The 25,012-nt window shown below is 46.3% G+C and overlaps 1 protein-coding gene across 2 annotated transcripts in view; it reads right to left on the minus strand.

The window, feature by feature from the left end:
- Positions 1-3,546: 3,546 nt before the first annotated feature.
- mRpL11 (mitochondrial ribosomal protein L11) overlaps positions 3,547-25,012 on the minus strand; it is a 34,163-nt gene continuing 12,697 nt past the window's right edge. For both annotated transcript variants that reach the window (XM_068380774.1, XM_068380773.1), the window contains exons 4-5: positions 18,099-18,241; positions 3,547-3,955 (exon numbers count right to left, since the gene is read on the minus strand). In XM_068380774.1, the coding sequence (XP_068236875.1) occupies positions 3,836-3,955; positions 18,099-18,241 (263 nt within the window). In that variant the 3' untranslated portion in view covers positions 3,547-3,835. The remainder of the gene's footprint in view (positions 3,956-18,098; positions 18,242-25,012) is intronic.

The following is a 25,012-nucleotide window of genomic DNA, read 5'->3' on the forward strand; positions in this document are numbered from 1 at the left end:
TTTGTGACAAAGACATTCAGAGCACTGACGTCTAGCACCGGTCTCCACCCTCCTGTCTTCTTTGAAACTAGGAAGAGGCGGTTGTAGAATCCCGGTGATTGAAGGTCCGAGACTTTGACCACCGCTCCCTTCTCTAGCAAAAGAGACACTTCCAGTTTCAGGGCTTGTCTCTTTTCTTCCTCTCTGTACCTGGGAGAGAGATCGATGGGAGACGTTGCTAGAGGGGGTTTGCGTACAAAAGGGATTTTGTACCCCTCTCTGAGCAACTTCACAGATTGTGAATCTGCGCCTCTCTCCTCCCAGGCTTGCCAGAAGTTCTTGAGTCTGGCTCCCACTGCTGTCTGAAGTTGCGGGCAGTCAGACTCTGCCCTTAGAGGACTTGGATCCTTTCCTCTTCCCTCGCTTCCCTTCGGCACGAGCACCTCCTCTGCTGAAGGCTCTGCCACGAAAGGGCGGAATAAAGCGAGACGCTGGAGTGTCTATCCTCGGTCTAGCGGAAGATGAAGGCAAAGGGGGAGCTTTGCGAGCTGAGGACGCAACTAGATCGTGAGTGTCCTTCTGCACTAACGAAGCAGCAATTTCCTTTATCAAGACTTCTGGAAACAGGCACTTGGAAAGGGGAGCAAAGAGAAGCTCAGATCTCTGACATGGTGTAACTCCAGCAGACAGGAACGAGCAGAGAGACTCTCGCTTTTTCAGGACTCCGGACGTGAATGAGGCAGCTAGCTCATTGGACCCATCACGGACGGCCTTGTCCATGCAGGACATAATGAGCAAAGAAATATCTTTCTCTGTCGAAGAGATTTTCCTGCTCAGGGCTCCTAAGCACCAGTCTAAAAAGTTAAAGACTTCAAAAGCCCTAAAGATCCCTTTCATAAGGTGGTCCAGGTCCGATGATGACCAACAAATCTTCGAGCGTCTCATGGCACGGCGGCGGGGAGAGTCTACAAGACTTGAGAAGTCGCCCTGGGCAGAGGCAGGAACTCCCAAGCCGAGAACTTCTCCCGTGGCATACCAGACGCTCGATCTAGAAGAGAGTTTAGTTGGGGGAAAGGCAAATGCTGTCTTCCCTAAACTCTTCTTGGACTCTAACCAGTCTCCTATCAGCCGCAAAGCTCTCTTAGACGAGCGTGCGAGGATGAGTCTAGTAAAGGCAGGTGCGGCAGAAGGCATGCCTAATACAAACTCTGACGGCGGAGAACGAGGAGCCACAGAAACAAACTGGTCAGGAAACAACTCTTTGAAAATAGCTAAGACTTTTCTAAAGTCCAAAGATGGTTGAGTTGACTTAGGCTCGTCCAGTTCTGATTGTTGATCGTCTTGTTGTTCAGCAACATCATCATCAGAAAGTTCCTCATCCGAAAACTGATGAGGAAACGGCAACGGAGTGGGCAACGTCTGGTTCGCTGAGTCCGGTCGCACTGGTGCATGCGTGACGGAGCCGGACGCAACGTCATGGAACTGCTGCACAGTCTGTGAACTGTCAACAACCATGGGAGCGCGAGGACGCACAGCGTCTACCCGAGACTGTCTAGACCGACTGGGTTGAGCAGTGGAAACCACACCGGGTAGCGGAGGTTGACGCACCGCGTCAAAACAAGTCACCTCTGATGGTTGTTGAACGTCCTGAACGTCAACAACCACCTCCGTGCGTCGCTTAACGTCAACGTGCGGCTGGCAACCCACACTGGATTGCATCGGTGGAGGAACCACCTCAACTGGTAGACGCGAGAAGGTTACCTCAGCGTCAACAGGACGCACAACCGATCGCTTGGAAGGTTGTTGGCTAGAAGGTACGGCAGCAACCTTCTCCGCATGAAAGTCCTGCATCAAAGACGTAAGCTTGGACTGCATGTCTTGCAGCAAAGCCCATTTAGGGTCTACGGGAGCAGGTGCGGCGACAGACGGTGTTAGTGACTGAAGCGGTACCGCTTTGCCTCTCTTAGGCGGTGAGCAGTCATCAGATGACGGCAACGAGTCCGAACTGACCCAGTGGCTACAACCGGGACGTTGGACTTGTCCTGAAGGGACCGATTTACGTTTTAAAGGTCGTGAGACCTTGGTCCAAAGTTTCTTACGAGAAACACCTTCAGACGACGAGGTATAAATGGGCTCTCTCGTCTTACGTAGGTAGGGGCGATCTTGGGGAGATACGCCTGATACCATGGAGGGAACGTCTGTTCGCTGATTAAAGCCTCTCGAACCCATGCGTCGTGCGACATTGCTTCTCCCCTGGACTTGGGAGCTTGCAAGAGGTCCCGTACTAGGAGGACGACAGGCACGAACAGACGAACCCTCAAGCGCAACACTTTTCACAACACTATCACTTGGCACTTTATCACTTCCCACTGCACTTTGGCACTTAAGCTCCTTAACATCCGCCATGAGTTGATTGCGGTCACTTGCAAGGGACTCAACTCTCTCCCCCAGGGCATGGATGGCACGCATCATGTCAGCCATCGAAGGTTCCTGAGTGCTAGGAGGGGGGTTAGGAACAACCACTACAGGGGAAGGAATAGGTTGTGGGGCATGAGGAGAGGAAACATCAATAGACCTAGAAGAACTTCTCCTAATTCTATCTCTCTCTAGCCTGCGTGTGTACTTTTCAAATTCGATAAAATCGAATTCCGAAAGGCCCACGCACGCCTCACACCGATCTTCCAATTGACAGGTTTTACCCCGACAATTGGAACAAACAGTGTGAGGGTCGATAGAAGCCTTCGGAAGACGCCTAGAACACTCCCTAGCATTGCATTTTCTAAATTTGGGAACTTGTGAAGGGTCAGCCATTTTGAATTGGTCAAGGGAAAATTCCAAAAAACGATCTAAGTCATCAACAATGAATCCGATACAAAAAAGAGTTCAAGGATTTATTTAAACCCTGCACAGCGAAAGCTCAAAACCAGAATATAGTACTTCACCAAAGATGATGTGAAAAACTCCAGTTAGCAACAGCGAGTAAAGTACGTCTTGTCGACACGTCAACAGAGAGAAAATTGAATCTTTGTTTACATAGAGCTTGGTATCTGGACGACAGATGGCGCTGATGGGCACACCCGCAACCTGTATAGCGATCGCTGGCGAGTTTTTTTGTACAGTTTTTGTCTGTCGAGCAACAGAGTTGCAGCTATAGCCTATATTCACCGGCTAAGTTAAATATTTAAAAATTAAACTAGCAGCTTATCTGGGCTTGCCAAACAAGATTATCAGGGAGGCTGTATAACCATTGAATCAAAAGGAAGTATACACTTCCACTGTGACACATGACAACCATAGAAAGTTCCAATGAAATTACTAAGGAGGCCACTACTAATCTAAGTTAAATACAACATGCAAAAAGCTACTTTACAATGTACAGTACTGCATTTAATTAAGGTTAATTATTTTGCTACCTACAAACTTGACCTTACCTATCTAAGGTAATGGTTCTTAGGTGACAATATACTATAAGGTTAATGTTCCTATTCAAGTACAAGTAGCACATCTGGTTATTTAACTTTATAAAAAAAAATCATCGAAAACAATGTCAGGTCATATAAATACATGTTAAGAAAAATCATTTAATTATACAACAAATACATTACACTATGTACAGTTTTTGCAGAATAATGCAAACTGAGAAGCCCATTATGACAAAATTCATATTAGGTACTTCGATCTGAGATAACAAAAATTACAATGCATCGGGAGCATTATTATAAACAAAACTGGATCTATACTAAAGAATCTGTCACTGATTGAAAAAAAAAATATTGTAAAACTGGAGGTACATAATGCTATAATCATCTTATAATGTGTAGCCTACAATACCAGAGTATGTTTTGAATTAAATTAATTACTTTCTTAGTAACTTTGCTTCCTTCTTTTCTTGCAATTCTCGAAGTTGTTCTTCAACGATGACCTTTCGACTTTCCAGGAACTCTCCATATTCTACCGGATCCAAATCTCTAACAACCTGAAATGTCATAAAATAATTTTTGCATTGTTTTTGAGAAATGCAGTATTCTTAAGAATTTAGTTGTCTGATAAGTTTATAGCTAGATTTAAATACTTTATGGATATGTTTCGTTCTCATTTTGACTATTGAAGACCCGAGTCTCCTATGATATTTTTGTATTCGGAGAACATCTTGCCAGTCCCTATGCAGCACGTGGCCTGTCACAGATGTGTGTATATGTTAAGTCATTACAATATCTAAACAATATACAAATACTCCTTTACTTAAGATTGCTTCATTTGGAAAATTACCTTGTAAGCTAAAATTACCGTAAATTGAGACTATGCTAATCTAAGCTTAGCTTAACTATTCTAGTCAACCCAGCCAACCTAAAGTGTCCATGAACTATGATCAGTAATATGTCAATAAATTACCTAATATTTTGACCAGAACCATTTACATAAAAGTAAAATAATTACCTAAACAAAACTTCCGATGCTTATCCTACATATTGGTTCTCAACAATAAATTTTTCAGCAGACACATAACTACGTTGATATTTTGTGGATGTCTATACCATATCGCTAATTATCATAAAGTTACGCTTCACATAATACAGAAGTAGTGTCGCCAATTATATTTCTCCTCCTCTTTCACCAGCAATTCCAGCTGAATCTTCCTTTACTTATATCACTTCTGAACACACAAGAGATGTTGAAGGCCATGGTTAGAACGTACTGCATGTCAATTTCATTAAAAAAAAAAAAAATATCCAATAAATATTGGATTACACATTTCATCTTTTCACAATAAACATGTTTACAAGTAGTAATGGCATCAAGAATTTGTCTCTCAACTTTTTGCAAATCTTTCGTTTTTTTTATATCAATTTTTCCAAAATTTTTAAACTAAAATAAAAATCAAATGACTCAGTTAATCTCTTTATCGATGATTTCTTTTTATGGCCTACCTAGAAATTTTTGTTTCCCTCTCTCCATTTTATTTTCTCTCTTCAAGTTCAATGAGATCATTGTTTGTCAGTTACCAATACCATGTAATACCTCAAGCTCCAATAAGGAGCTTGAGGTATTAGACTAGCTGTTGTACAGCTACCACAGGGCCGATAGAAAACGAATCAAGCCTCCTGTGGGTCACGTCTTTCAGGTAATGGGCTGTGAAAGTAGTTTGGAATTTCCACACTCCAGTCTGTAAAACCTGCATCACAGATAAGTTTCTTTTGAAGGCCAGGGACGTAACTATGCCCCTGACATTGTGGGCTCTGGGGCAATGTGACAGAGGAAGATTTGGATTCAGGGCATGATCTATGACCCTGCGAATCCAAGCCAAGATGGTATTCTTGGTGATCCTCCTCTTGTTCCTCCCAGTGCTGCTGAACAGTGAGGGCACTCTGGGACAGGCTGCTGCTGTCCTTTTGAGGTAAAACCTCAAACTACTCACTGGGCAGAGTAAGAGATGATCTGGATTGTCTGTTACAGAGCGGAGACTTGAAATCCGAAACGAGTCAAATCAAGGATCCACCACACCCTGATTCTGAGTCTTGGCAACAAACTCAGGGACAAAGCTGAATGTTACCTCTCCCCATTCCCCGTAAATGGGCGATGCCGTATGAGAGACCACGAAGTTCACCGACTTGTTTGGCCGAAGCTAAAGGGAGCAGGCATGCCGTCTTCCAAGTGAGGTGGCGATCTCTTGCCTGGCGTGATGGTTCGTAAGGAGGCCTCTTCAGAGACCAGAGAACTCGAACCATGTTCTATGTGGGGGGTCTCACTTCCTACTGAGGATAGGTAAGTTCGTAACTCTGTATGAGTAGGAAAAATTCTAACGATGAGGAAGTGTCCATTCCATTAAGCCTGAACAATAGCCTTTTACCACCGAGACTGAGAGGCGCATTTTATCTCGCAATTACACGAAGAACTCCGCTATCGCTGGAATAGTGCCATCAAGGGGAGAGATACCCCTTCCACGACACTAACCACAAAAGACGTTCCACTTTGCCTAGTCGACTGCTGCTGATGACCTCCGCAGGTATCCAGACATCCTGTCTGCAACTTGTTGCGAAAATCCTCTCTGAGTGAGATGCTGGATAGTCTCCAGGTGTGAAGTCATAGCGAAGCTACAGTTTTGTGGAAAATGTTGACGTGTGGTTGTCTTAGTAGATCATGTCATGGAGGGAGTTCTCTTGGAGGCTCTGTCAGGAATTCCAGGTCTGGGAACCATATAACATGATGCCATAGCGGAGCTATGAGGATCATTAAGAGGATGACCTATGTTCTGGCCTTGTTGAGTACCCTCCTCATCAGAAAGAACGGGGAAAAGGCGTAATATCAATGTTGTTCCACTGTTGTTGGAATGCATCTTGCCAGAGAACCTTGGGGTCTGGGACTGGGGAGCAATACAACGGGAGCCTAAAGTACAGGGCCGTTGCGAAGAGATCCTCCGTCGGAGAACCCTACAAAGTCAGGACTTTGTTGGATAACTAGATGATCCAAAGACCACTTGGTACTCACAATCTAAGACGCTCTGCTCAGGTTGTCGGCTAGCACATTCCTCTTGCCTGGAATGAAGCATGACGATAGTGGTATTGAGTTAGTCTCGGCACATCTCAGTATCTCTACTACTAGATGGGATGGGGCTGCAAAAAAGTATCTCCTTGTTTGTTGATGTAAGCCACTAACGTGGTGTTGTCACTCACCACCACCGTTGAGTGGCCTGTCAGAAACTGATGAACTGTTGAAGGGCCAGAAAGGCGACCATCTCTAAGAGATTTAGGTGGCGCTATTTTTCTGACTCTGACCAAAGGCCTGAGGTCGTGTGGTACAGCATGTGGGCCCCCACTGTTCTTTTGAAGCGTCTGAGAACAGCATCAAATCTAGGGGGAAGGAAAAGGAGATCTACGCCCTTACGCACATTCTCATCTACCAACCATCACTCGAGGTCCGTCTGTTCCTCTGGTTCCAAGGGGATCAGAGTGTCCGGGGAATCGAAGCCTTGATTCCACCTGGACTTGAGCCACCACTGGAGGGATCGAAACCGTTGGGAACTAGAGGGGCAAGGGATGATAAATGTCCGAGGAGACATAGCCACTTCTAGGCTGAAAGTTCGTTTTGCCCGAGAAAGGGTCTTGCGACATTCCTCAGCCTCATTAGCATGTAGTCTGAAGGGAAGGCTTTGTGGAAATTGGTGTCTATGACCATGCTTAGGTATACCAGTCTTTGAGTAGGAAGAAGGGAGGACTTCACGAGGTTTACCATGATCCCCAGATTTTGGCAAAGACTCAGAAGTTTGTCTCGCTGTTGAAGAAGGGTTGCCACCGAGTCTGCTAGGATCAGCCAGACGTCCAGATAACGGAGGAGAGGGATGCCGATCCTGCGTGCCCAAGATTACACTAGGGCGAACACACTGGTGAAGACTTGGGGTGTTGTGGTAAGACCGAAGCACAATATCCTGAACTGGTATTTCCTGTTGTCTAGGCTGAATCTTAAGTACTTCCTTAAAGACGGATGGATTGGGATCTGGAAGTAAGCGTCCTTTAGGTCCAGTGTACACAAAAAGTCCTGTGGTCTTACCGTTTGTCTGACCGTGTCTGTCGTCTCCATGCTAAACGGAGTTTGTTTGACTAACTCATTCAGAGCTGAGAGGTCGATGACTGGTCTCCAGCCTCCAGACGCCTTTTTCACAAGAGTCGACTGAAGAAACCTGGGGAGTCATTGAGGACCTCTTGGAGAATGCCCTTATCCAACATGGTCTGGACTTCTGCCCAAAGGGCTAGCCCCTTTGCTGATCCCATCGCAAAAGAGTCTATCGAAACTGGATCCTTGATCAGGGGAGGGAGAGATGACATGAGCAGGACGCAATACCCTGAACGAATCACGGAGACTGTCCAGTGATCGGCCCTGAGTTGCTTCCACCTGTTCCAGCAACTTTGTAGGCATCCTCCTACTGGTGGACAAGCAGGGGGAGTGCCTATCATAGCGTTTGCAGCCGCAGGCGCTCCCTCTAGGATATTTTCCTCCCCTGGAGGACTTTGCGCCTTTCTTGTCTTTGGTCGGAAAGGGCTTCTTATACACCATTTTCTTCATCTTACTCGTCGAAGTCTTGGCTGGGTTTGGCTGCTGAGGAGCTGCTGGTTTGTAGGGCTGGGATGTTAAGGCCCTGTGTAGGAGAGAGTCCCGGTGGGACTTCCTTCACCTCTCTGTACCCTGCTTCACATCCCTTGGCTAAAATAACGAGGACCCCTCGAGAGAGGAGTTCCTGAGCCTAGCAAACTCGGCGTTAAGGACCTATTGATGGAAGCTCTCGGCTACTGAGTCTCAACGCTTAAGGATGGCTTTGGCCCACCAGTTCGAGACTTGCTGGGCTAGGAAATCGATGGTACGAGTATCCGTGAGGGAAAAGAAAGTTTCCATAGCTTTCCTGGTACTTTCTTTGGAAAAATCCTCGGTCCGTACCAGGATTCCCAAGGACCAAAACCAAATATCCAACCACGAAGTAGCTTGCATGGCATACTTTGCAACTTTCTCTTGATTGAGTTTTCTTCGCGGCCGAGAACGCGATCTGACAATTGGACTCCCTTGGTTAGCTCTTCCAGAAAATGGTGGAGTGGAAGAGCTGGTCGAGGGTAGCCCCAAGACCTCGTAGTACCTCCTCTGCTGGATGTGAGGAGGTGGAAGGAGCTTGGCAGAGGAGCCCGAACAAAGGGGGGAGGAGAAATCCAAGAGTTGTAGGGCCCTCTTAGCCCGGGCACTCTTCAGCCCCTTGGGACCAGGGCAAGGCTGCATTGGGCTTTGAGGGCTTCTGAGTGCCAAAGGCACAGTTAAGGACTGTGTCTTTGCCCTCCCGGGGGGATATCTCTGGGTTGGCTACCCCATTGAGAACATTTATTAGAGTCATAACTTGCCAAAACACATGCTCTGACTCCTTCTGTTCCCCCTTAGAGGTGGGACTGGCAGTGAAGACTCCTTCATCCACTCCTGAGAGCTCTTCTCGGGGTGAGTCGTGGACATCCCTAGAGTGATTGATGGATCCTGTCGGTATGGAAGGTCTATCCTCCCTGGTCTCTATCTGTGGTGGAATGCTCTCTACGCGAGAGGAGTCTTCCTCCGAGGGTGGAAGGGAGGAGACTGACTTCTGATCCTTGCGAGGATCCCTCTACGGGGGCAGTGGTGAGTCAGGAGAGCATCTGGGAGGAGTACCAGGGAGGTTTGGCCTCCATGAAGAGGGCCACACAGGAGTCAGTTTCACTCTAGAGGATGCAAAAGTATCTGAGACTTCTCTCTTCCACTTCAGGGGCGAAGCAGCAAAGGTTCTTTGCTGGGGCTCTGCTAGTGCCAAGATTGCACGACTGCTCTGACAATGGCACTGAACCAGGGCTGCTTACTGACACAGGGCTGTCTGAAAGATCCCCATAAGGGAAGCGGTTCCCTCTGAGGAGTCTCTTCTGGAGCTGACTGATACTGTGGGTCCCCCTTTGGTGCAGGAGTTTTCGGGATCTTGAATTCCCCAGGAACGTCCTTTCCCTTTTTCCCCGGCGAACGTGCTGTAATGCATTTGCGGGGGAAAACGACTCTGCCCTTCTTCGGTGAGAGGATCGGGGGTCTGGAAGGCGAACACCTACCTTTCTGTTCCTGTTCTATCTTGTTCTAACTCCCCTGAGCGGAAGAAACACCGGTCTATGACTTTGCTTCCCCCTCGAAGGATATTCGGTGGGGGAGGAGGAGCAGTCTTCGGCAACGGCGGACGAGTCCAAAGGAGAAGGAGCGACGGCAGGATGGGCAGTAGACGACGCCTCTGACACGACGACTTCGACAAAAGAGAGAGAATCCCCATCCGACGTCAACGAGAGCTGCAGGCTAGCACCACAGCGAAGAAGCTGCAGCAGGTTCTCCTTGGAGGGTGGACCCGGTAACCCCAAGGATGAACAAACCTGAAAAAATGGAAAAAGAGTCAAGGACCCCGCGGGGGGAGAGGCAGGGCAGCTTCACTAGGGGAAGCAACACCATCTCTCTAGGACTGAGGTTGTCCAGGTGTTAACTAGCCTGCGCTACTACTTGATGGTCCCTCGGAGGAGACCGAACGAGCAGGAGCTTCGAAGGAAGGTCGGGAAGCGAAAGAAAAAGCCTTGGGTTTCTTCTGCTACGAAGAAACCTTCGAAGGAGAAGAGTCCCGCTTAGACCTCTTCTTTCATCGTCGCCCAAACCTTTCCTACTCAGAACACTAATACCCACATCACACCGCTGACCTCTGCAGGAAGGGCAAAGGGTGTAAGGATTGCTGTCCTCAGAGGATATGTATGGCAGGAGCAGCCCCCAGTTCCAGGGGAGGTACGCATGGCTGGCAGAAGTCAACACAAACATACAGTACACTGAAAAGAGAAAAAACAAAAATAGCATTAATGACAGTCCAATAATTGGTGAGGATGCAGGGCGGCAGCGACTGTTCACCATCCGAGCCAAAAGCAAAGTGAGCTTAATCACAAGTGTGTGAGTGGGAGGCGTAGCGAGCTACTTCCCCCTAACGCCCGATAATTAGCGGGATGGGTAGTTAACTCTCGCTGAATTTTAATGGGTCTTTTCAGCTTCACCGAAAATAATACTCCTAATAAATAGCGTAGGTTTGTATTCCAGTTACGGAACAATGAGAATTTTGATTTAATTCCAGACTCTACGGACTGTCTAGTATTCAGTAGTTCCAACTGCCTGAGCAAACATATTCCACAAATAATACTCTATCTAACAACAAACAATATGAAAATATCTCTACAAATAGAGATATGGGATTATAGCAATGTTTTTTAAACACCTGGATAAAGCTTTTTGATTTAATGTGTATCTAACCTGAAACTGATTGAAACTTATTTTGGTATACGGTATGTTTTCAGGTCTTTTCTAAACATTTTTGGAACGGATACATGAAAACATGAAGGCAAGCGACCTTAAATAGTACCGAGAGTTGTGTTGCTAGACTGCAAAAGGCTAGATGTTTACATCAGAACTCTAGACAAGAGACATTGGTGTATTATGTCCCCTTGTATTATGTCTTCCCTCTACATTTAGTCTTATACACTTGTGTCAGTAACTAATGACTTCTGTCCATATTACCATTCGTCTTTGTAATTTGTTCAAAGTTCTCATTTGTCAGTCGGTGTATTTCATGGTACTCAGTCATTATGTACAGTACTGTATATCCGACCAAATTATACTCCATAATTCAAGAAAATTAATATATACTTTAACTAACTGTATTTATGTGTTAGTACTAAATGTTTCTAATCATAATGACTTTTTGTTTTTATTATCTAAAATGTTATTTTCATTAGTAAAATAAATTTTTGAATATACTTACCCGATGATCATGTAGCTGTCAACTCCGTTGCCCGACAGAAATCTACGGTCGGGATACGCCAGCGATCGCTATACAGGTGGGGGTGTACACAACAGCGCCATCTGTGAGTAGGTACTCAAGTACTTCTTGTCAACAAGAACTCAATTTTCTCCTCGGTCCACTGGTTCTCTATGGGGAGGAAGGGAGGGTCCTTAAATTCATGATCATCGGGTAAGTATATTCAAAAATTTATTTTACTAATGAAAATAAAATTTTTCAATATTAATCTTACCCGATGATCATGTAGCTGATTCACACCCAGGGTGGTGGGTGGAGACCAGCATACATGTTAACAAAGAAGCTAAGTATCCCGTATTTCATTTTAGCAGTTATTCAAAATAACAAACATAAAATAAATAAGTACCTGGTAAGGAAGTCGACTTGAACCATTACTCTGCCTTTTTTAAGTACGTCTTCCTTACTGAGCCTAGCGGTCCTCTTAGGATGCTGAACGACTCCTAGGTGCTGAAGTATAAAGGGCTGCAACCCATACTAAAGGACCTCATCACAACCTCTAACCTAGGCGCTTCTCAAGAAAGAATTTGACCACCCGCCAAATCAACCAGGATACGGAAGGCTTCTTAGCCTTCCGTACAACCCAATAAAACAACAATAAAAAGTATTTAAGAGAAAGATTAAAAAGGTTATGGGATTATGGGAATGTAGTGGCTGAGCCCTCACCTACTACTGCACTCGCTGCTACGAATGGTCCCAGGGTGTAGCAGTTCTCGTAAAGAGACTGGACATCTTTGAGATAGAATGATGCGAACACTGACTTGCTTCTCCAATAGGTTGCATCCATAACACTCTGCAGAGAACGGTTCTGTTTGAAGGCCACTGAAGTAGAGACAGCTCTAACTTCATGTGTCCTTACCTTCAGCAAAGCAAGGTCTTCTTCCTTCAGATGAGAATGTGCCTCTCTAATCAGAAGCCTGATGTAGTAAGAAACTGCGTTCTTAGACATCGGTAGAGAAGGCTTCTTGATAGAACACCATAAAGCTTCTGATTGTCCTCGTAATAGCTTTGACCGTCTTAAATAGTACTTAAGAGCTCTTACTGGGCAAAGTACTCTCTCTAGTTCGTTCCCCACCAAGTTGGACAGGCTTGGGATCTCGAACGACTTAGGCCAAGGACGGGAAGGAAGCTCGTTTTTAGCCAAAAAACCGAGCTGCAAGGAACATGTAGCCCTTTCAGATGTAAAACCTATGTTCCTGCTGAAGGCGTGGATCTCACTGACTCTTTTAGCTGTTGCTAAGCAAACGAGGAAAAGAGTTTTTAATGTGAGGTCCTTAAAAGAGGCTGATTGGAGCGGTTCAAATCTTGATGACATTAGGAACCTTAAAACCCCGTCTAGGTTCCAGCCTGGTGTGGACAACCGACGTTCCTTTGAGGTCTCAAAAGACCTAAGGAGGTCCTGTAGATCTTTGTTGGTGGAAAGATCCAAGCCTCTGTGGCGGAAGACCGCTGCCAACATACTCCTGTAACCCTTGATCGTAGGAGCTGATAGGGATCTTACGTTCCTTAGATGTAGCAGGAAGTCAGCAATCTGGGTTACAGTGGTACTGGTTGAGGAAACTGCATTCGCCTTGCACCAGCTTCGGAAGACTTCCCATTTAGACTGATAGACTCTGAGAGTGGATGTCCTCCTTGCTCTGGCAATCGCTCTGGCTGCCTCCTTCGAAAAGCCTCTAGCTCTTGAGAGTCTTTCGATAGTCTGAAGGCAGTCAGACGAAGAGCGTGGAGGTTTGGGTGTACCTTCTTTACGTGAGGTTGACGCAGAAGGTCCACTCTTAGAGGAAGAGTCCTGGGAACGTCCACTAGCCATTGCAGTACCTCGGTGAACCATTCTCTCGCGGGCCAGAGGGGAGCAACCAACGTCAACCGTGTCCCTTCGTGAGAGGCGAACTTCTGAAGTACCCTGTTGACAATCTTGAACGGCGGGAACGCATACAGGTCGAGATGGGACCAATCCAGCAGAAAGGCATCCACGTGAACTGCTGCTGGGTCTGGAATCGGAGAACAATACATCAGGAGCCTCTTGGTCATCGAGGTAGCGAATAGATCTATGGTGGGCTGACCCCACAGGGCCCATAGTCTGCTGCAAACATTCTTGTGAAGGGTCCACTCTGTGGGGATGACCTGACCCTTCCGGCTGAGGCGATCTGCCATGACATTCATATCGCCCTGAATGAACCTCGTTACCAGCGAAAGCTTTCGATCTTTTGACCAAATGAGGAGGTCCCTTGCGATCTCGAACAACTTCCTCGAATGAGTCCCTCCTTGCTTGGAGATGTAAGCCAAGGCTGTGGTGTTGTCGGAGTTCACCTCCACCACCTTGTTTAGCTGGAGGGACTTGAAGTTTATCAAGGCCAGATGAACTGCCAACAACTCCTTGCAATTGATGTGAAGTGTCCTTTGCTCCTGATTCCACGTGCCCGAGCATTCCTGTCCGTCCAGTGTCGCACCCCAGCCCGTGTCCGATGCGTCCGAGAAGAGACGGTGGTCGGGGGTCTGAACAGCTAATGGCAGACCTTCCTTGAGAAGAATGCTGTTCTTCCACCACGTTAGCATAGACCTCATCTCTTCGGAAACAGGCACTGAGACCGCCTCTAGCGTCATGTCCTTTCTCCAGTGAGCAGCTAGATGATACTGAAGGGGGCGGAGGTGGAGTCTCCCTAACTCGATGAACTGGGCCAGCGATGATAGTGTCCCTGTTAGACTCATCCACTGCCTGACCGAACATCGGTTCCTTCTCAGCATGCTCTGGATGCATTCTAGGGCTTGATTGATCCTTGGGGCCGACGGAAAAGCCCGAAAAGCTCGACTCTGAATCTCCATACCTAGATAGACAATGGTCTGGGATGGGACGAGCTGGGACTTCTCTGTATTGACCAGGAGGCCCAATTCCTTGGTCAGATCCATAGTCCATCTGAGATTCTCCAGACAGCGACGACTTGTTGGAGCTCTTAAAAGCCAGTCGTCCAAATAGAGGGAGGCTCTGATGTCTGCCAAGTGAAGGAATTTGGCAATATTCCTCATCAGTCTGGTAAACACAAGAGGTGCCGTGCTTAGGCCAAAGCACAGGGCTTGGAACTGGTACACAACCTTTCCAAAGACGAACCTAAGGAAAGGTTGGGAGTCTGGATGGATGGGGACGTGAAAGTACGCGTCTTTCAGGTCTAACGAGACCATCCAGTCCTCCTTCCTGACCGCTGCTAGGACCGACTTCGTCGTCTCCATCGTGAACGTCTGCTTGGTGACAAAAGCATTGAGAGCACTGACGTCCAGCACCGGTCTCCAACCTCCTGTCTTCTTCGCTACCAGGAAGAGACGGTTGTAGAAGCCCGGGGATTGATGATCCCGGACTATGACCACCGCTTCCTTTTGTAGCAAGAGCGACACCTCTTGTTGCAACGCTAGCCTCTTGTCCTTCTCCTTGTAGTTGGGAGAGAGGTTGATGGGAGATGTAGCTAGAGGGGGACTGCGGCAGAACGGAATTCTGTATCCCTCCCTTAGCCACTTCACAGACTGAGCGTCTGCACCTCTGCTCTCCCAAGCTTGCCAGAAGGTCTTGAGTCTGGCTCCCACTGCTGTCTGGAGAGGAAGGCAGTCAGAACTTGCCTTTTGCGGACTTGGAACCCTTCTTGGATTTGCCACGGTGACTGTCGGCACGGGTACCTCCTCTGCTGGAGGTTCTGCCACGAAAGGGCGGGATGAACCTAGTAGCAGGTGTGTCTACTGCTGCAGGGCGGAAGGGTCTAGGCACGGAAGGTAAGGTTTTAGCCTTACGTGCGGAAGATGCCATAAGATCATGGGTATCCTTCTGGATAAGGGAGGCAGCCATCCCCTTAATCAGCTCCTCTGGAAACAGACACTTGGAGAGAGGAGCAAACAACAACTCTGACTTCTGGCAAGGAGTGATACCAGCCGATAAGAAGGAGCAAAGATGTTCTCTCTTCTTAAGCACTCCCGACACGTACGAAGCCGCAAGTTCACCAGACCCATCCCGAATGGCTTTGTCCATGCTAGACATGATCAGCATGGCAGAGTCCTTATCCGAAGGGGAAGTCTTCCTGCTTAAGGCTCCCAAACACCAATCGAGGAAGTTGAAGATCTCGAAGGCACGAAAGACTCCCTTCAACAGATGATCCATGTCAGAAAAGGACCAGCAGATCTTCGATCGTCTCATAGCCAACCTGCGGGGAGAGTCAACCAGACTTGAGAAGTCGCCCTGGGCAGAGGCAGGAACTCCCAAGCCAGGTTCCTCTCCCGTGGCATACCAGACGCTCGACTTGGAAGCAAGTTTGGTAGGCGGAAAGATGAAAGCAGTCTTTCCCAGTTGCTTCTTGGAATGCAACCACTCTCCCATAACCCTCAAAGCTCTCTAGATGATCGTGCGAGAACAAGCTTGGTGAAGGCAGGAGCAGCAGACTGCATGCCCAGAGCAAACTCGGAGGGAGGAGAGCGAGGGGTTGCAGACACAAACTGCTCTGGATACAAGTCCCTGAACAAGGCAAGGACTTTACGAAAGTCTAAGGAGGGAGGCGTAGACTTGGGCCCTTCAAAGTCGGAGTGCGGTTCATCCAAATGTGCAGCTTCGTCATCTGATACTCCATCATCCGAAAGCTGAGTAGGAAGTGGCAAAGGCAGAGCAGAAAGCTGAACGGCTGAATCCGGCAGTACGGGTGCATGCGTAGCTGCTGCGGATCCAACATCATGCCGCTGCTGGTCAGTCTGCGAGCTGGCAACAACAAAAGCAGAGTGCTGGTGCGTGGGAGGGGTTGCGGTGGGTTGTGCAGCATGCTGTATGGTATGCGGAGCATGCTGTATGGTATGCGGAGCATGCCGCATGGGTTGCGGAGCATGCCGCATAGTGTCAGAACCCGGCAGCTCTACAGCACCTTCCCACTGCTGATGCGGTAGCTCACGCATGTCAACGGATGGTGCGGCAAGAACATGCGTCTGGCAGAGGGGACTGCGCATCGGTGGTGGAGCTCTTACAGGTGGAGTGTGGGAGCAGGCAGCCGCAGTATCTGCTGAGCGCACAACCTCGGCGGGTTGTAGGTTAACAGGTGCAGTGTCAACCTTCTCAGCATGATACTCCTGCATGAATGCAGCAAGCTGAGACTGCATAGTCTGCAGCATGGACCACTTAGGGTCTACCGTGGTTGGAGCAGCAACAGACGGAGCAGTAGCCTGTTGTGGAACCACTCTACCTCTCTTGGGAGGTGTGCAGTCATCGGAAGACTGCGGCGAGTCCGAACTGACCCAGTGGCTACACCTGGGCCGTTGGACTCGCTCGGAAGGGACCTTACGTTTGAGTGGTCGTGAAACCTTGGTCCATCGTTTCCTCCTGGAAACTTCTTCCACAGACGAGGAATGTAAGGGCTCATTCGTCTGTTTGTGGATGGGACGATCTTTGAGATACGTCCGCAACCACTGAGGATACATCCGTGCGCTGATCAAGGCCTGCCGAACCCTTTGGTCCTTCGACATTGCTTCTCCCCTGGGCTTGGGAGCTTGCAAGAGGTCCCGGACTGGGAGGACGACTGGCACGCACAGATGTACCCTCATGCGCAACACTGACACTGACACTTCTCACATCACTAGCACTGATAACACTTCCCACTGCACTTTTCGCTTTCAGCTCTTTGACATCTGCCAAAAGCTGATTACGGTCATTAGCCAATGACTCCACTCTGTCACCGAGAGCCTGAATGGCACGCATCATATCCGCCATGGATGGCTGAGCACTAGTAGCAGGTTCGGGAGTCACCACTACAGGGGAAGGAAAAGGTTGAGGGGCATGGGGAGAGGAAAAATCCACAGAGCGAGAAGAACTCCTCCTGATTCTCTCCTTCTCTAACCTACGTGCATTTTTAAGGAATTCGTTAAAATCGAATCCCGAAAGCCCAGCGCATTCCCCACATCGATCTTCCAATTGACAGGATTTACCCCTACAATTGGAACAAACGGTGTGAGGATCTATAGAGGCCTTCGGAAGACGCCTAGCACAAGCCCTAACGCTACACTGCCTGTACTTAGGGACTTGAGACTGGTCAGACATCTTGAATTGTAGAAGTAGTCAAGGGGGAATTCCAAAATCTAGCAAAGTTCGTTAACAATTAATCCAAATTAATTCCAAAAGCTTGCTAAGCTAATGATAAAGCTTCCTGAATAGCGAAGGCTAAACTCTAGAGTGAATACATCACCAAATCGTGAACAACAACTCCAGAATCAACAGCGTATCCAAGTAGGTCTTGCCGGCGGCACGACAGAGGAAAAATTGAGTTCTTGTTGACAAGAAGTACTTGAGTACCTACTCACAGATGGCGCTGTTGTGTACACCCCCACCTGTATAGCGATCGCTGGCGTATCCCGACCGTAGATTTCTGTCGGGCAACGGAGTTGACAGCTACATGATCATCGGGTAAGATTAATATTGAAAAATTGGTTATGAATTCATTTAACTAACTAGATTACTGTTGTGATGCGTAAAATATTTTACCGTCTAATCTAAATCATTTTAAGACTCAAAGGCAGCCTAAGGAAGGAGCAAACCTTTGAAAGAATGTATGAAGAGCCTTGAAGATGAGATGAATGTGACCTCAATGAGTGATTTTGATGAAAAGTAGGAGCAAAAAGTAAGAACTAGAGGCTGATCAGAGACATAGAAAGCCTGAAAAGTAAGAGCAAAGAATATGGACTAGGACTAGAGATTAACTAGAGACATAGAAGAAGGACACATAATTCAACTTGCCTCAATTCCAATTGAACGCGCACACCCAATGACCAACTCGCAAACCTGTTTTAACGGTGTCAGTTGTAGAGGCGGATCTTCAGCTTTTATTTTTGCTATTTCATAGACGTGCTTCAAGGTGATCTTACCGCACACTTCCTTTCCTGAAATTTATTAGTTTTGAGTTTAAAACATTTTCTTTTATCAAATTGTTGATAATAAATATCAAAATATAATCCAATATATACTATACAATAATATGGCAGAACGCAAAAATGTAATAAGATAATAATCATTGTAATGTTCCATTTAATTTTAAACTGGAATGTGTTTCAACTACATACATTAACTCATTTCAAGTAAAGGTAAAGGATGTCAAATTATGCTGTTTCTCCACTCTGCTAATTTGAATTTTTGACTGAACATATTTCTTTCAACACTGTCAGTTTAACAGTACAGTAGTATAATCACTTTCAGATATTGTAGGTCCACTACTATTTGCTGTATCTTGCTTTCTCTTCATCAAATGTTTTCTTGTTTTTAACCTATGAGAACTCAAGTTCACATTAAAACCTCCTTCTCCACTGTCATTACATTCTGAGCACCACAGTGGTTCTGGAATTCCGTAGAAAATATGCAATATCTATAAACTCTAAGGATATAGCCTAATTTTTGTCATCATCATCATCACCCGCCTACTGACGCAAAGAGCCTCGGTTAGATTTCGCCAGTCGTCCCTGTCTTGAGCTTTTAATTCAATACTTCTCCATTCATCCTCTCCTACTTCACACTACATAGTCCTAAGCCATGTAGGCCTGGGTCTTCTAACTCTACTAATGCCTTGTGGAGCCCAGCTGAATGTTTGGTTAACTAATCTCTCTTGGGGAGTGCAAACCTTCTCTATCTATCCCTCATCATGATCTCATCCACATATGGCACTCAGGTAATCTCTCTTAAATTTTCATTTCTAATCCTGTCCTGCCATTAAACTCACAATATTCTGAGGGCTTTATTCTCAAATCTTCTAAATCTATTGGATATTGTTTCATTGTCATACCATGACTCATGTCCATATAGTAACACAGATCTCACTAAACTGATATATAGTCTGCTTTTCATATGCAATTTCAGGCGATTTGATTTCCAAATTTTACTCAACTTTGCCATTGTCTGATTTGCTTTTTTCAAAATTCTAATGACCCTGTATTGGAGATCATAATTCCTATATATTTAAATGATTCTACCTCATTAATCCTTTCTCCTTCCAATGATATTTCATTTGCCACTGCACACTCTGTTATCATCTCTGTCGTTCTCATCATCACTGTCTTTCTTCAATTTATCTTGAGCCCAATCTCGTGTGATATTTCATGCATTCTGGGCAGCAAGCATTGCAAATCCTGTGATGTTCTGCTAATAAGGACAGCATCATCAGCATATTCTAGGTCTGCTAATTTCCTATCACCAATCCAGGCAAATCCTTCTCCACCATCTCAGACTGTTCTACACATTACAAAATCCATGAGGAGGATAAACAACAAAGGTGACAACACATTTCCTTGGAGTACTCTGCTGTTCACTGGAAATTCATTTGATAGGACTCCATTAACATTAACTTTGCACTTACTACCCTCATGAACAGACTTAATGAAATTCACATATCTAAGAGGAATTCCATAATAATGTGTGACTCTCCACAAAATTGGCCGGTGCACACTATCTAAGGCTTTTTTATAGTCCACCAATGCCATCAAAAGTGGATTTTCTATATTCTACACATTGCTGTACATGTCTTAAAATGAAAATTTTGTCAGTACAACTATCTTTTCAAAATACTGCTCGTTCATTTCTCAGCTTTTCATCAATCTTTTTCTCTAGTCTCTTTAGAATAAGCATACTATATATTTTCATAACAACTGACGTAAGTGTTATGCCTCTGTAATTATTTTATACTAGTAATAACCACAAGCATAGAGAGTTGATGGCTAAAAGCTATCAGCATGAGCAAGGTGTAAAATCATACCATTTAGACTTTTAAAAGCAACTTGTTAGATAACTCGAGGAAGACTTTCTGTATCAATGAGGACCAAGTAAAGGGGAGCAAATGTACCACTTCACATCTAAAATAAACAAATCTGTTTTCTATTTTCATGAATAAAACTATAATATATTTGAGCACTGTTCTATTGAGCCTAGATTCTTTAGCAAAAGTGAAAATAATTGTATTTATAATTTTTGCAGTTGCAATAACACACATAGGTGGCCTTGATACCCTTTCACGTAACAGATTTGCTCTAGGATTAGCCTCTTTTTCATACACAAATCATACTGCACAATGCTCTGCTAACCACAGATTCCTGAAGCTGTAATTTTAATATATTGTAACTTGCTTTAAAAGCTTTCTCATGTTTGCCATAAGAGATTCATGCTTACAAAAGTTTCACCTTCCTTATCGAGATTCACTCTAATTCAATTTACTTGACCAAAGGTTTTAAAGGCATCCATATGGCTTCATAGAGACAATCAATCAGTAATGTCCTTGAATGAAATACTTCCAAATTGATTTTCTAGTGCCTTTGTACTTAACTATTAAGGTAGGCACATTATCAAATATTCTATCTTGTGTTTCCAAACAGAAGTCATTTTTGGTGCCTAGGTAGTCACAGGAAGGAAAAATAAGGCCAAAATGGAAGTCAACAAAATTTTCCTAACTCAAGAGTATCAAAGGTTATCAACAGTGCCTGGGGGTTTTAGTATATCAATGGGAAGGGGGGGGGGAGTCATTTTCGGTAGGATACACATATTTTAATCTTAATCATACATTGGTAAGGAGATTTATAAATGAGATTAAATGTTCCAAATGGTTATCTCTATATCCAGCCCATATGGGATGGCACCAAAACCTATGAAGAGGCAGAGGTGCAAGCTAAATCCAGCTCTAAGAATTGAGACCATGTGAACATGGAATTATCCTCCTTCTATCTGTAATACTGAGCTTCTGGCCTGAAGCTGAAAGTCCTACGCCAAGCATTTGACCACCCTGGATTCCAAAGACCCAATCCTTGAGCGTAGTTCAGACTAAAAGGGCCAGTCCATCTTTGGGAGGGTTGAGGTCATCCAATACTCTCACATATAGCTTCGAGTATAAATACCTTTTTAACTGTGATCTCTTTGCCCATTCATCTAAATTTAAGAATAAGGGAAATATTACTAATAGAGTTTTGAAAGCAAGAAGGAAAAAAGCTTACGCAATTAGGATGAGTCCAAAGTAAAAATGACAAATTCGTAGATAATTTGTATTTTTCCTAACTATACAAACCTTAGCTATTTAATAGGGGTTATTACTTTCGGCTGAAATGACAAGCCATTAGAATTTTAACGAGGGTTTACTACCCCACCGCTAGTTAGAGGGGGGTAGGGAGGGTAGCCTGCTACCCACCACCCCTCACACACACCTGTGCTTGAGCTCACTTTGCTTGGAGGTAGGACTTTAAGGGGGATAGGGCTGGTGGGCAAGTTTGATTAAATAGCTAGGGTTTGTATAGTTAGGAAAAATACAAATTATCTACGAATTTGTCATTTGTTCCGTAACTGACATACAAACCACGCTATTTAATAGGGGTGACTCACCCATTAGGAAGGGTGGAAAGTCCCTGCCAGTACTGGCTTTTGGCTTTGCCCGGGGACTCATTATTTGAGTGTGTTCGCATTCAGCAATAAGGAGTCCCTGCGCCTAGCTAGAACCTTGCTACGCAAGGACTGCGGCCTACGCAAGCTGTGTGTGAAGGTATAATAAAGTGTGACTCGTCCTAGGAAGTTGACTTTTAGATGGAAACTTTAGGCTAGGACTCTCCCAATACCACCTCGTCAGGGTATGGGGACATGACAGTATTATCTTAATACTAGGAACACAAAGAAATATGGTTTACCTGCAATGGTTTGAGGTCAGCTGTGCAGAGAACCCAGGATGCTGCTTTCCCCAAGAGAGGGGAAGATGAAGAAAAGAATAAGGGCCAGACATACCTTTTCATTCATGCAGACTAAGACCGGGTAACAATGCCCTTAACCTTCTGCTACTTGTCCACTAAGGAGCCTGAGGTTTTAAACCAGCTGTTGTGCAGCCACCACAGGGCCGATAGAAAACGTATCGAGCCTCATGTGGGTCACGTCTTGCAGGTAGTGGGCTGTGAAGGTCGTCTGACGCTTCCATAACACAGCTTGAAGAACCTGCATCAGTGAGAAATTCTTCTTGAAGGCCAGGGACGTAGCTGCGCCCCTGACATCATGTGCTCTAGGGCGACGTGACGGAGGGGGGTCTGGATTCAGGTACAGATGGATCACCCTACGAATCCATGCCAAGATGATGTTCTTGGTGACCCTCCTCTTATTCCTCCCAGTGCTAACAAACAATGCTTGCACATGGTGACGGACTGCAGCCGTTCTTTTGAGATATAGCCTCAGACTCCTTACTGGGCACAGTAGAAGATGGTCTGGGTCATCTGTTACAGAACGAAGACTCGAAATCTGGAAGGAGTCAAACCGAGGGTCTGGCACCCCGAATTTTGAGTCTTAGCAATAAACTCAGGGACGAATTTGAACGTTACCTACCCCCATCCCCTTGAATGGGCGATGTTATATGAGAGACCATGAAGTTCACTGACTCGCTTGGCTGAAGCCAAAGCTAGTAAGAACACCGTCTTCCAAGTTAGGTGGTGATCTGAAGCCTGGCGTAATGGTTCGTAGGGAGGTCTCTTAAGGGACGTGAGAACTCGAACCACGTTCCATGGAGGAGGTCTCACTTCTGACTGAGGGCAGGTAAGTTCATAACTTCGTATGAGTAGGGAAAGTTCCAGCGAGGAAGAAATGTCCACTCCTTTGAGCCTGAAGGCTAGACTTAAGGCTGAGCGATAGCCTTTCACCGCCGAGACTGAAAGGCGCATTCTTCCCGCAAATACACGAGGAACTCCGCTATTGCTGGAATAGTAGCATCGAGTGGAGAGATACCCCTTCTACGACACCAACCACAGAAGACTTTCCACTTTGCCTGGTAGACAGATGCGGGTGATTTTCGCAGATGTCCAGACATCCTAATCGCAACTTGTTGCGAAAATCCTCTCTTAGCGAGGAGATGCTGGATAGTCTCCAGGCGTGAAGTCGTAGCGAAGCTACGTCTTTGTGGAAGATGTTGGCATGTGGTTGTCTGAGTAGATCGTGTCGTGGAGGGAGTTCTCTCCGAAGTTCCGTTAGTAGCTGCAGAAGGTCCGAAAACCATTCTGCGTGATGCCATGGCGGAGCTATGAGGGTCATTGAAAGATTGACCGATATTCTGGTCTTGTTGAGCACCCTCCTCATCAGACAGAACGGGGGAAAGGCGTACACATCGATGTTGTCCCACCGTTGTTGGAAGGCATCTTGCCAGAGCGCCTTGGGATCCGGGACTGGGGAGCAGTACAGTGGAAGCTTAAAGTTCAGCGCTGTCGCGAACAGATCCACAGTCGGGAAACCCCACAAAGTCAGGACTTTGTTGGCTACTAGATGATCCAAAGACCACTCGGTACTCACTATCTGAGACGCTCTGCTCAGATTGTCGGCGAGCACATTCCTCTTGCCTGGAATGAAACGTGCCGATAGTGGAATCGAATGGACTTCGGTCCATCTCAGTATCTCTACTGCAAGATGGGATAGCTGTTGTAAAAAGGTACCTCCCTGCTTGTTGATATAAGCCACTACTGTGGTGTTGTCAATCATCACTACCACAGAGTGACCCGCCAGGTATTGTTGGAACTGTTGAAGGGCCAAGAAAACTGCCTTCATCTCTAGAAGATTTATATGGAGGCACTTTTCTGATTCTGACCACAGGCCTGAGGTCCTGTGGTGTAGAACGTGGGCCTCCCACCCTTTCTTTGAGGCGTCCAAAAACAGCATCAAATCTGGGGGGAGGACGAGAAGATCCACTTCTTTTCGTAGGTTTTCGTCTGTCACCCACCACTGGAGGTCCGTCCGTTCCGCAGGTCCCATAAGGATCATGACGTCCGGGGAATCGTAACCTTAATTCCACCGGGACTTAAGTCGCCACTGGAGGGATCTCATCCTGAGGCAACCGTTGGGAACTAGACGAGCCATAGATGAGAGGTGCCCGAGGAGACGTAACCACGTTTGGGCTGGATGCTCTTCTCGTCTGAGGAAAGGGCTTGCAACCCTCCTTAGCCTTGCCATCATGTCGTCTGATGGGAAGGCTTTGTGGAGATTGGTGTCTATAACCATGCCAAGGTATACCAGTCTTTGAGTGGGAAGCAGAGAGGACTTCTCGAGATTTACCAAGATCCCCAGATCCTGGCAAAGTCCCAGAAGTTTGTCTCGGTGTTGAAGAAGGGATGACTCCGAGTCTGCTAGGATCAGCCAGTCGTCCAGATAATGGAGGAGACGGATGCCGATCCTGTGTGCCCACGGTGATATTAGGGAGAACACTCTGGTGAAAACCTGTGGTGCTGTGGAGAGACCGAAACACAGCACCTGGAACTGGTACACCTTGTTGTCTAGGCTGAATCTTAAGTACTTCCTTGAAGACGGATGGACTGGGATCTGGAAGTATGAGTCTATCAGATCCAGTGTACACATAAAGTCTTGCGGTCTCACTGCAAGTCTGACTGTGTCTTCGGTCTCCATGCTGAATGGAGTTTGCTTGACAAACTTGTTCAGAGCCGAGAAGTCGATGACTGGTCTCCAGCCTCCAGACGCCTTCTTTACAAGAAAGAGTCGACTAAAGAAGCCTGGAGACCCGTCGAGGACCTCTTGGAGAGCGCCCTTCTTCAACATGGTCTGGACTTCTGCCCGAAGGGCCTGCCCCCTTTCTGATCCCATGGCAAGGGAGCTCAATGACACTGGATTCGTCGTCAGGGGAGGTAGAGATGTTGTGAACGGGATGCGATATCCTT

The sequence above is a fragment of the Palaemon carinicauda genome, chromosome 1 (genome assembly GCF_036898095.1).
Source record: "Palaemon carinicauda isolate YSFRI2023 chromosome 1, ASM3689809v2, whole genome shotgun sequence".
Taxonomy (NCBI): domain Eukaryota; kingdom Metazoa; phylum Arthropoda; class Malacostraca; order Decapoda; family Palaemonidae; genus Palaemon; species Palaemon carinicauda.